Genomic DNA, 13,084 nt, shown 5'->3' on the forward strand with positions numbered 1-13,084 from the left:
ATCCTTCTCAATAAAATTGATATATTTCTACCCATTCCCAGGAACTCGATATGCAGGTGCCAATTTGAGACTCCTCAGGCAAAACAAGTGGAACTGTCTGCATTTTCATTAACTCTAGAAAATAATTCAATCACTCTACTAAGCACTAGTAACCTGGTGTCTAGGGAGGCTGAAGCAGGAGGATCAAGTTCAAGGCTAGTTTGCTGCTGAGTGAGACAGAGACTGAGTGAACAGCGAGGGAGATGGGCAGAAAGACCTGGAGAGGAAGAGACTCAGGAAGTCTGCTGTGAGATTGTGCCTTCTAGCTATGACAGGGAAGTTACAGCCCTGAGTCTCAACAACATGGCTGCCTAAGTAAGACCTGAACAATTTCAACTCCAGCCGACATCCCGACACAGATGGGCCCCACCCCTGCGAGAGGAAGAGTTTCAATCTACTAACAACTGAGAGAGGGAGAATAGGAATTCCCAAGGAATGAGCTCCCTGATCCAATACCAAATGGTCACCCCTGAAACACAAACTTGCAGGTAGTACTGAACGGACCAATCAGGCTGCATTTATGTTTGTTTACCTCTATATGCAAATGATCAAAGAGGAGGAGGTCCATGGATTGGGACAGAGCAGGGGACATGGGAGGGAAAGGGGGAAGGAGGAGGTTGGGGGAATGAGGCAATTATATCTTAACTAAATTTTTAAAAGGACATGCATGCATGTGACGGGAAATAAAACCCTGGAAACAAGCTTTTCTTTCTTCCTTTTTTGTCCTCCAATCCACTTCATGTGGTTCCTTGGACTCAGTAGCTACTCTGTAAATATGCATTTATTGATTGCAGTTAGGAGAAAAACTGGGCTGGAAATGCAACTGAGTGTTTCATAGCATGTTCAGGGCCCTTGATTCAGTCCCCAGGAAGGGAGGGACGAGGGAAATTCCCCAAATCTTGAGAGAGATACAGACATCACGGTATCTGAGGTATTTAGACCCCTAGCAGAAAATGACTGGAGGAGAACCCACTCCCATGCCATCCTGTGGTTGAACGTCAAGGGTTCAGAGAAACGACAGAATGCTGAAGGCCGGGAAAGGAAAGAGCCACGTTGTTCAGAGTCATTCAAGCTGACGGCGTGATTCAGTGTGACAAGTGTGATTCATTGAATGTGACCACAGTGGACACTGTGGCTTCACAGGAGGGGGTGGAAGAATTGGTGTTCAGTATCAGAATGCCCTTACTGGGCCAATCGAAATGGAACTTTCCAGAAAAAAAAAACCCCTCAATTTCAGGGCAGGTATTATTATAAATGACTTCCTTCCTCCCACATTTCTGCTTTCGATAGCTCTAAACTATATTTCCCCAGCGACAGTGTTTTTCGACCCCAGCTCCACTGGGCATGGACCAGGGAAACTGGCAACTGTCCCTTATCTTTTCAGGAAGCATTACCAGAAATTTCAGCCAAGCTTAATGTATCCAGAAGGTGTGGGCAGCCATGTAGACTCAGATAAGGAAGAGGCTTGGTAATAGAGCACTGGCTCATGGGTAATGCTCACACCTGTGGCATCCAAGAGTGTTAACGGAAGCAGAATCATTCGGCAGAAAGGCTATCAGAACTCAGAACATTTAACAAGAGGGGCTCTCCATCTAACCCAGGTTGTCCAGAGATTCACCAACCTCCTGCCTCAGTTTAAATGCTGGGATTACAGGTTATACCATACACGTGACTGGTCCCTGCATTGTTATAATCTCCCCCTCCCCGTCACTGCCTTCCCACCGACAACAGAGGACACAGGAACACAATGCGTCTGGTGTATCCTTTAGGAATGACCAGGTCATTCAGTCTCATGAAAAAGAAAAATATAATCAGCCAATGCATTACGGACTTGAAGCAGAGGGCAGAGTTCCCTTTGCATTCTGCTCTGGGTCTCTAAGAAGCAGCACTACTTCCTAGCTTTCTTTTGCCTTTTAGTTAGCAATCCTGACTGTGGCTGTCCTCTAAACCTAAGAATGTGTCCATTCAGTGCCCCTCTCTTGGGGCAGCCTGGACCATTCCAAGGCTCAGAGCAGCTGGCTGTCCAGTGGATAAGACTCCTGTCAGTCAGTCCACGCATGGCCAAGCATTTGAAATGACTGGACAGGCACTAAGGAGAGAGAGTCTGACACATGACGAGAGACATGAACAAATCACATTCTGCACTCTGGGCGCCAGTGCTCTGGGAAAAGGCAGGAGGCTCACTTATATGCCTGCAGGCTCCCCCACCCACCCGAGTTCCCGTCCCAGCCCTTCCACCCTGCACCCAAGGGGCTCTCAGCAGAGGTTCCCTACCCTCCCAGCTCCCCGCTCCTGTCCTTTCCATACCTTCTCTGTTAACCCCAAGGAGACTCTGAAGAGATGCTGGGGACCTAATGGCCCTTACTCACCTGTGACTCCCAACAGGAGCAGGAAGCCCAGCAGAAGCACCATGGTGGCCGTCCAATGGGTGGCAGTGACAGGAACTCAGCAGTTGCTGTGGGTCCCCAGCTTCCCTTGCTTCTAGTTATCTATCAACGGGCACCAGGATTATGCCATCCAATAGGGCAGGTGCATCTGGCCCCTGTGCCAGCTCCGCCCCAACGTGAGGTTACCAGGGCATTCTGGCACAGCTCAGGGTTAAGAGGAAATTCCCAGGGCTTCTTTTGAGCTGGACCCTTGACCTAACCTGTTCAGTTGTCTAGAAGTTGTACCCCTCATCCTCTCCTGGCCCCTGACTTCCCTCCAGAAACCAAACGTAATCCACGCTGCTGCACCCATACTATATTCGCCCCACAAAGTCAACCCGGTAGACATCTCCGGTCATCTGTGCCACCTTCTGCTGCTCACTGCAGAGCCTGGCCTGGGGTTCTAGGAAGTGAAAGGATTGGGCAGCAGCATTAGCAGTCTTCTTCCTGAGGCAGGTGAGCTGAAGAAGACGGCATGAGATGATTTTCCTTTCATAAAGATCCCAAACTTGCAGCTGGGACTCGGGGATTTGGAGATTTGTTTTAAAGATTATTCTACCAGTGAAGTTGGTCAACATGAAGTAGTGATTTAAAAGTGGGACTAGGCAGGGTTGGGCGAAGGTACCAGACAGGGTGCAGGGTGGGAGGTGCGGGTACTCAGAGAGCTTGCAGTGCGATAGGTCCCTCAGAGCTTCTTCTGTTTGTTCATTCTGGGTTGTTCTTCCTGGACAATGCCCACTGGACTGCAGAGAAACTCAGGGCGCACCAAAAAAGCAGTAGCTGAGATGCAGTAGGAATAAGACCTGGGACAGGAGTGGTCACCATCTGGGATCTGGGTGGCATTTAGAGGAGGCCCCTACAGGTCACAGTTGCTATGAAAATTACACACACACACACACACACACACACACGGAGAAAGAGATAGAGATAGATTCCTGCCTGGCACTTAGTAAGTAATTAAATCCTTTGTATTGGGCCAGAAAGTACAGGGGAAATTAATCAGGAAGATAAATAATTTAGTTGCAATACTGGCTGTACAGTAAGATTATGTGGAGAACACTCACTTTATTTAAACCAATGGCAGAGCCACACTCCAGGACATTCTAATCTGACGTGTGTAGAATCCTGCTGACTTAAGATGAGTCTGAATACAGCTGGAAGATGGTCTGATGGGCCTTGGGAACCCGCTCTTAGCCCAGGAAACGAGAGCCTACCAGTTATCAATACAGGTCCACAGTATTCAGGATTTAAATCTTTACCTCATCATATTTTATGAAGCAAAGGACCAAGCATCGAGGCCATTCACTTCTGTCATACTGTCTAATGAAGATTTAGAGAGTAGAAGGTAACAGGAGGAGAACGCGGGGAAGTGGAGATCAGCCCGGCGACCTTGAGGTAGGTGCTCTAAGACACAGCCACAGAGCAGACACCGCTGCAGAGAAAACTAGAGGGAGGGAAAGTCCTGCCTTCCACATCAGGGGGCTTCTGAACTCAAATCTAAACTCCCTCAGGAATGAGCAACTGTCTATTCCAGCTTATTTACTAAGTGGGTAATAAGATGACAATTATTCCAACCTCAGTTGCTATAGGAGGGTGTATTTTTCTCCTCATGGTTTCTACTGCTCTGATAAAACACCATCACCAAAAAGTAACTTGGAGGAGAAAGAGTTTATTTCAGCTTACAGTCCACATCACAGTCCACTGCTGAAGGAAGTCAGGGCGGAAACTCAGGCAGGGCAGGAACCCAGAGGCAGGAACTGAAGCGAAGTCATGGAGGCGTGCTGCTCCCTGGCTTGCTCAGTCTACTTTTTATAGCACCCAGGACCACTATCCCAGAGGTGGTACCACCCACATGGTTTGACCCCTCCACAACAATCACTAGTACAGCCCAATCTTATAGAGGCATTTCCAAGAATGCCAAGTAACCCCAGGCAGAGGCTGAGACACAGAGCCTGGGTTTAAGTACATCCTATGGGACCAAGACAGGAGCTGGTTAAGGTAGATGTATCAACCACTTTAAGACTTAAGAGGACCTGCTGAACTAAGGGAGATTAAGCGGCATTGTTAGGGTGTCTCAGTCACTGAAGGAAACAGGAATTAGCTTGTGGGCAGAAGTCCCAATCTTACAGTGGCAGTAATATCAATACTTCTGAAAACTGAATTAGAAAATACTAGAAACCATTTCTACTTGATAGTTGTTTTGAGTCGGGGTCTGGTGTAGCTCAGAGTGCCCTCAAACTCACTGCATCTCAGAATGGTCTTGAGCTCCTGCTTCTCCCAAGTGCCAGGGTTACAAATACCTAACACTCAAACTTGAATTGATTAACCTGAATAAATTATGAGACATAGTAACATACACCCTGGGACAGAGAATAATCGCTGTTGACAAAGTGGCTTCTAGACTATCTGTAGGGCCATGCTTCCTGGCAACCTAACTCTAGCCTGACATCCCCCGATGATACTACTACCAAGTTCTCAAAGCCAACCTGGAAGAAGTCTGGGCCTTTGGCTCAGAGTCAGAGAGAGAAAATTGTTATGTAACAAGTGAGGCATTTAAGGATGTAGAGAAACGTGGGTTAGCCAGTCCTTGTTCAAGCCGGTATCTGTACAGCCTAGAGTGCTAATTCAATCTAGAGGGTGGCTAGCTTTCTGCCTTCAGCCTTCTCTTCTCAGACAAGCAACTCAGCAAGCACAGATGGAGTGTCTGTCTGTATCTACCTACTGAACCACACCACCCTGGCCGCTTTCCCACACATACGTGCACATGAATGCAGTAGAGGCAGCGAGCTGAGGTTACAACAGCAGACTGACGAAAACACCCCCGCCCCCTAGGCTTCCATCAGTCCAAGAGACCGTCAAGACTGTCCATGGTGGAGCAAGGGGAAGCTGGGCAGAGGTCCTGAACCTCAGCCCACTCCTGAGGTTGGTCTCTCTACTGACGTGTCCATTTTGGGAGCATTCCAATAGCAGCAGGTTCCGAAGACTCTGTGTTTCTCACAGAGAAAGGCCCACATGTCCCCAAACAGCCAAAACCACCCATTTATTTGACAGAGAACATTAAGAAGGACAACAAAATTAAACAATCTTTAATAAAATTCCTATAGAAAACTGAAGTCACAGGGCAAGTACTCAGTTGTCTTTCCCATGTCACTGAGGATTGAGGGCTCCCCATTTCTTTGGAGAAGAAGCAGTAGTTTTGCTGGATCTTGACAGTACTCAATATGTGTGCTGCTAAGGCGAGCACTCCGCCATTACTCAGGAAGAACATCCATGTACACACCAACCAGTAGTTCCTATTGCACATGTTAGCATCACTTGTCACCTAGCACCCTAACTGTATGGTACCTCAACAAATAAATTAAGATTCCCATGTGGCATGAATCCACTTCAATTTCAACAAATACCATTGAAAAAAAATCACATTATTATACATTTCAATAAATACAGTAAGAACAGCTGGCGTATTACTAAAATACTGAAATTTGGGTTTGGAGTTTATTCCATAAATAGATTCCTTTTCATCTGCTCGCTTCCTTGGATACATCTGCTCAAGTATTGTGTTTTATGAGATGAACTCTCAGAGCTACGCAGAGAAACTGCATTCATATGTGCCTCAGGACTGAAGCGGATGGAAGACCTGGATCCACGGTCAACTGAAAAGTAACTTAGGAAAAGCTCTGCTTTTGTAAAACTTTAAAACACAGGCTGAAGAATACCAAAGAAACATCTTTTTATATAGAACTCCCACTAGAAATTTTATAAATATATATGCAGCATATATATATAGATATATATATATATTATATTTGCCCCACCAATAGATTCTCAGCAAGTCTGGCTGGAATGATGCTATCATGATAGATAAATATTAACAAAATTAGTGAGTTTTCACAGATTTAAAATATTTCCTTTAAAAAATAATTAAATTCAACATAATCAATGTAATTTGTAGCTTACATAATTTAAAAAGGGAAGGGAGATACCTTTCTTTGAAGCCTCATTTGGACAGTCAGAACAGTTCCAGCCCCCAAATGTTATGGTGAGTTGTTGGCTGAGTGTCAGCACTTGGTCACAACACTGAAAAGAAGTATTTACACCTCTGGTAAAGTACCAAATACTGAAGGAAAAAAAATCCCAAAGAGTCCTTAGTAGCATTCCTCGGCGTGCAAGGTCAGCAGGAAAGGGTCCTCCATGCTGTCTGTTGGCAATGTTCAGGATGAGAAACACGGTGGGCATCGGGATGGTTCAGATCAGGCTCTGTGGGAGGCCTCATTCTTGATTTCACTCTGGGTTTCAGGATTTCATTCCCTTTGCATTTCTGGCAGGGTCATGTTTAGTGCAAGTGCAAAATGGAAAGGAAACAAACTGACAAGTTCACTGGGAGCCAAGGCCGATGCTAAGACCTGTAGTCTTTGCGAACTGTGTGAGCCATCCAGTTCACCTTGGTAGTCCAGCTTTCCCTGAGGGCCTCATCAAATTTCTGCTTAAACTGTTTGAGTGCTTCTTCTTCACTCTTTCCTAAGGCAAGAGAGTCCTAAAGATGAAGAGAAAAATGTTTGACTTCATCCACCCTTGACAGAGACATGCAAACATAATCTATGGGAGGTGTGGCCAGCCTCCCCACCCACACTTTCATGTTCCCATATAAATGTCACCTGCAGAGCAAGATGAATACCCAGGAAAATGACATATGCCCTTAGCAAAGGGTTCTTGAGGATGGAATTAATTTTTAATTAACGTAAGACACTGAGCTGCTGTTCTGGTCAGATGACTGAGGATCCACAGCAAGTCAAAGGCAAACCGGTAGAAACCAGTGTTGGGCAGCTGCTGACCCAGCGTGTGGGCAACAAGTCCTGGCCTAGAACCTTCCCCTGCACGCCCCTTCTCTCGTGGAGAAATTTTCTAAGTTAACAGCTCCTTTAGAAACTTCTCCTTCATGTGAACTTCACAGATTACCTGCTTCCACCCTTTGGCTAAAAGCCAGAGGAAACAACTTTGTTTCACTCCTTTGGATATTTTATTTTTAAAAAAAATGACTGGAGGTTGATATTTCTCAAGTCTTCTTTGTAAAATAATACTAATGACGATGATAATAATTATATTTATTTTGTGTGCGTGTACATGCCCGTGTGTGCGTGTACATGCCCGTGTGTGTTTGTGTGTGTGTGTGTGTGTGCGCGCGCGCGCGTGCCCATGCACAGGCACATGCACACAGAGGTTAGTGGGAATCTTTAATTCAGTTTTCTCCAGGAACTGAACTCAGATCCTCAGACTTGGCAGCCGGCAGCCTTCCCGTCTGAGCCATTTTGACAGTTCCCTGTGGACATTTTGAATGGAGCTCTAACTGAGCTTTGTGCTCACAAATGCCAACAAACACACAGAGAAGGGGGTTTTTACCTTAAGATACTGTATATCTTTGACTGACGTAAGCTCAGGAAGCCCTGCAGTCAACATCAGTGCAAAGAGAGTGATGAAGAGGTTCCCATGCCGCCTTAAAATCAGATAGGCATCTTCACAGCACTGGCGAAACCTTGAGTTGATGTAATATCCATGTGTGTGGTGTCCCAGGGAGGTGGGCATTTGCAAAGGAAAGAAAGAAAAGCAGATATCTTTAGAGCTAGGGCATCCCCATAAACAGAAGCTTCAGCTCATGTTTGATGCTTTGAAAACAGCCCCAGACTACAGTTTACATAAAGAAATCAAACTCTCTAAAACCATATGGTTCTCTCTTCGAATCAGAAATAATTTATCTTCTACAGGAATAGCAATGCAACAACCTGGGCTTTGACTTACCACAAAACATGGAAACATTAAACAAGCGATTGTTATAATGCCTGGGCATTTCTGAATGCCCGCCTGGGCTCTGCCTTTTAATCTCTTCCGTCCCTAAAAACAGTTGATGCTGTGCACTCCTAGTTGTTTTGCTCTTTCTCCCCTTTAAGACGATAATGGCCAAGAGTCATCCAACTAATTCCCACAGAAAAGAAACGTTCGTCTCAGCCTCTACTGAGCATGCAAGTAGAGTGTCCACACGATACATCCCTCTACTTCACCCATTACTTTTGTTCTCATTAGAACTTTTGTTTACATCTATCTATCTATCTATCTATCTATCTATCTATCTATCTATCTATCTATCTATCTATCGTGTGTGTGTGTGTGTGTGTGTGTGTGTGTGTGTGTGTGTGTGTGTAGGGGTAGAAGGACAATTTGAGGGAATTGGTTCACTCTTCACACATGGGATTTGACCAAACTCAAAGTCCAAGCTACTGAGCCATCTCTTCAACTCCTTTTGTCCACATTTTTTTTTTTTTTGAGACAGGGTTTCTCTGTAGCTTTGGAGCCTATCTTGGAACTAGCTGTTGAAGACCAGGCTGGCCTCGAACTCACAGAGATCCACCTGCCTCTGCCTCCGAGTGCTGGGATTAAAGGCATGCGCCACCACCCAAACTTGTTGACAAGCACCATTACCTACTGAGCCATCTCTTTAATCCCTTTTGTCCACATTTTAAAATAAAAAAAAAAAAAAAAACACAGGCAAGAAGATAAATGCTAGAGAACACACTGCCAGTAACGTCTGCTTCAAGCCCAGGCTCCCTTACACAGAGTGACAGTAAGATGCTTGTTCTCCCAGCATCTTACTGTCAAACAGCATTGTAGTTTGGGGATATAATTTTCTGAAACAGGTAGAAGGTGCAATAAAACACAGTAGCTTATCACAGGTTAGGATTTTCTCTGTCTCCCTCCTGGTCACTTCTGAACTGGAGAAGAATCCGAATCTTCTGTTACCAGTCCAAGAATCTCCCAGACCAAAACAACCCTGTTAGTATGATGCCTGATGCTGCCTGCTGGACAAAGTCTAGAGTCAGCTGGAGACTGGCCTCTGAGCAGGCCTGTGTGGCTAACCAGCGGGAGGACTGGGTGCTGCCGCTCCCTGGCTGAGGTGCTGGAGAACGGAAACTGAGCAGCAGCCCTCAGCGTGCTGATCTCTGCTCCTGCCATTGTGACTCCCCCACCACAAGACCCCGAAACTTGAGCCAAAATAAGTCCTGTCTGCTTCAGGTTGCTCTTGTCGGAGCATTTTATCACAAACACAGGAAAGTAACAGGAAGAATTAGAAAATGTGAGCGACCTGGTCAGAGAAGGTAGATACTTCTCCTTGACACAAGGGCAATACTCACCTGCCAAATTTTTCTGTATTTCCTGTTTTTCCTTGCTGAATGACATGAATGAAGTCATAAGTAAGGATAAAAGGTACTCGCTCTCTTTTAATGCCAAATTTAGATTTGAAATTTCCAAGAATATGTCCAAAATCTATGTGGAAGAGCTGTAAAATAAATGGGATCTTATTTTCCTGGCGACTCTTCAATATTTCTATTTGGTATGACTTCTGTCATACCAATTTAATATTAGGCCCCAATTTAATATATCATTCTACCTGAGCGATTCCCCCAGCAGTCTACACAGCACCCACCTTACGTACTTGAGCCATTCCCCTGATCCTCATGTTGAGATGACCCTAGTCATAAAATTATTTTTTATTGCTACTTCATAACTGTAATCTTGTTGTTATGGATTGTAATGCATCTGAAAACATCTGTGTTTTCTGATGGTCTCGGACAACCCCCAAAGGGGTCACGGCCCACAAGTTGAGAGCACTGCTCTAGTTCCCCGGTTTTCTGAGAGCCGGCTATGGCTCTCCAAGACTCTCAGACTTCCATTTTCTCAGTTCTGCTGAGCCACTGGACCATCTTACTCTCTATGCCTGTGTACAATACAAAACCCTTTATGGATAAAACCTAGTTGTAAATAATGAGAAAAGACTGAAATTAAATCACCTCATCTGGCTTCCTTAGAAAGACACCACCTGCATTTCTCCTAGCTCCTACAGTGAGCAAGTCTGATATTCCAAAATTAAAACAAAAAACTTGGGACTGGAGAGATGGCTCACTGACCAGTGATTAAGAACACTGGCTGCTCTTTCAGGAGATGACCCAGTCTGGGTTCCCAGCACCCACATGGCAGCTTAATACTCTCCGTGACTCCAGTCTTAGGGGAGCTGACACCTGTTTCTGGCTTCTACATGCACTAGGCATGCACATGGCATACAAACATACATACAGGCAAATAAGTATACAGAAAGTAAATTTAAAAAAGAAAAGAAAAAGACAAGGTAGTACATTTTGATTCCACTCTTTTTTCAAAGCATTGTTTTCTTACAAGACTTTATTTATTTTTATTTTATTTGTATTGGGTGCTTTGCCTACACATGTGTTTGGTGCCTGAAGAACCAGAGAAGGTATCGGATCTCCTGAAACTAGAGTTGTAGACAGTTGTGAGCTGGGAGCCAAACCTGGGTCCTCTGGAAGAGCAGTCAGTGCTCTTAACCAAAGAGCTATCTCTCAAACCCCCACCTTGTTATTTTCTTCCACTAGGTTAAGACAGGGTCTCAAACAAGCAACTCTCCTGCCTCAGTCTCCTGAGTGCTCTAATTATAGGTCCATACCACCATACCAGAACCAAATACAGATTTTTTTTAATTTTTTTAAAATTTAAATTTTTTTTAAAAGTTTTTTTCAAGACAGGGTTTCTCTGTGTAACAGCCCTAGCTGTCCTGGAACTAGCTCTGTAGAGCAGGTTGGCCTTGAACTCACTGAGCCAAATACAAATTTTTGTAATGAGAGACAGGTTACTTTTAAATAATAGCAATAGCAAATGTTGAACATTTAAAAAAATGCTTACCGCCTAATTGTGAACCATTGATCATGTAAAGCAAATGGTATGTGAGATGGGGCTGGGAGAAAGGTGAAAGACAAAAACACAACTCAATGCCACCCGAGCCCATGGCTTCTGCAGTGCAACTTACCTGGCCGGTTTTTTTCACCATGATGTTGTCACTATGCCTGTCACCAATGCCAAGGACATAAGAAGCTACACAGTAGCCAGCACAGGACAGGGTGAACTCCTCAATTGCTCGGTCCAGGTCATCCCTGAAGACAGACAGAAAAGCAGTGGATCAGACCTCCATATGTTGATGCTCTCAACCATGCAGAGAACTCGTAAAACAAACCAAAGCCGAATGACCACATGGTGCCCGAAAGGCTGTCAGGCCGCTTTCAGGACATCACCTCACTGAGCCTCAGCCGTTTAAGTCCCTATGTCCTAGGAGTCCTGTGTCAGTGGGATGTACGCTTATATGCATGGTACTGTGAGAGGCCACCATGGCTTTGCTATACCATCCTGGGGCCTAGGAATATTTTTTTTAACTAGCTTTTGTTTCAGTTTTTAGTTTACAAGGTCTTACTCTATAACCCAGTCGGGCACAAAAATCACCAAGAAACTTGCCTGCCCTTGAATCCATGGCAATTCCCTCCTCCCTTAGACTCTTAAGTGCTGGGGTTACTGAAGGAAGCCACGTCAGTCAGGGTGGTCTCAGATTAGCATCCAGGTTTTAGAGTCAAGCACTGCCATTCTCACCATGCTGGTCAGTGACCTCAATCAGAAGTTAGGATACAGCCCCTTTGGGGAAGGCTGTTAGACTGAAATTGATTCAGTTCTCACATGAAACAATGTGAATGATAAAATTTAAATCTGATTTAAGTGGTTAGCCAAAAGTACTTGTAAAACACTTTCCTACACAGCAAAATATTTCCTAGAATAGTGATATTGTTCATCACCCTTACCATAAATAAACTTATTCTTCTTATATTATTATTGAAGCAGGGTCTCATGGTTTTATAGCTCAGGATGACCCTAGACTTTTTGATTCTTCTGCCTCTACCTCCTGAATGCTGAGGTTACAGGCATGTGTCACTGAGCAAGTACCTGTGGTCCTATGGATCAAACCCATGGCTTTGCCAATATTAGGAAAGCTACCAACTGATCTATATCCTCAGCCAAGGACAAAATTTTAAACATTTTTCTTTTAGTTTGGAAATATCACAGATTATACAAACTCATTTACTTAAATCATAAAATCAACACATTAGGGTTAAAAGGTGGCTTCTCGGGTAAGAACTTTGCTGGCCCCTAGAGCATCTGAGTTTGGTCCCACCACCTGTAGCTCCAGTTCTGGGGCATCTGAACCTTCTGGACTCTGTGGGCACCTGCACCCATGTGCACATACCCATACACATGTACACTTAATTAGAAATAACAATAAGGCTGGGGGTGACAGCACACACCTTTGATCCCAGCACTGTTGCGGCAGAGGCAGGAGGATCTCTGTGGTCTACACGGTGAGCTCAATGACAGCCAGGACTAGAGACATTCAACCTCTCCCCCACAAAAAAACCAAAATACCAAACAAAAATAAACAAATCCTTATTTTGCATGCAAATGGATGGAAATAGAAAACACTATCCTGAGTGAGTTAACCCAGACCCAAAAAGATGAACATGGGATGTACTCACTCATAATTGGTTTCTAGAGATAAATAAAGGTCAGTGAGTCTATAATTTGATCTCCTAAAGAAGCTAAATAAGAAGGTGATCCCAAAGAAAAACATATAGCTATCCTCCTGATTATGGGAAGTAGACAAGATTGCCGGGCAAAAAATGGGATCTTGGGGGAGGGGGGGAGGGAGGTAAGGGGAGATGGGGAGAGAAAAGTGAGAAGGG

The 13,084-nt window shown here is 44.8% G+C and overlaps 2 protein-coding genes across 3 annotated transcripts in view; both read right to left on the reverse strand.

Moving 5' to 3' along the window:
* Window positions 1-2,528, reverse strand: part of LOC126500048 (coxsackievirus and adenovirus receptor-like) — a 24,792-nt gene extending 22,264 nt beyond the window's left edge. Inside the window, exon 1 of the mRNA XM_050139670.1 lies at window positions 2,409-2,528. Coding sequence (XP_049995627.1) covers window positions 2,409-2,451 — 43 coding nt within the window. The 5' untranslated portion in view covers window positions 2,452-2,528. The remainder of the gene's footprint in view (window positions 1-2,408) is intronic.
* Window positions 2,529-5,526: 2,998 nt separating this feature from the next.
* Window positions 5,527-13,084, reverse strand: part of Pik3cb (phosphatidylinositol-4,5-bisphosphate 3-kinase catalytic subunit beta) — a 105,846-nt gene continuing 98,288 nt past the window's right edge. For both annotated transcript variants that reach the window (XM_050139412.1, XM_050139410.1), the window contains 4 exons: window positions 11,332-11,455; window positions 9,647-9,792; window positions 7,863-7,995; window positions 5,527-6,999 (listed from right to left, as the gene is read on the reverse strand). In XM_050139412.1, the coding sequence (XP_049995369.1) occupies window positions 6,862-6,999; window positions 7,863-7,995; window positions 9,647-9,792; window positions 11,332-11,455 (541 nt within the window). In that variant the 3' untranslated portion in view covers window positions 5,527-6,861. The remainder of the gene's footprint in view (window positions 7,000-7,862; window positions 7,996-9,646; window positions 9,793-11,331; window positions 11,456-13,084) is intronic.

Source organism: Alexandromys fortis, unplaced genomic scaffold (genome assembly GCF_014885135.2).
Source record: "Alexandromys fortis isolate MF-2015 unplaced genomic scaffold, M_Fortis_MF-2015_v1.1 scaffold_36, whole genome shotgun sequence".
Lineage (NCBI taxonomy): Eukaryota > Metazoa > Chordata > Mammalia > Rodentia > Cricetidae > Alexandromys > Alexandromys fortis.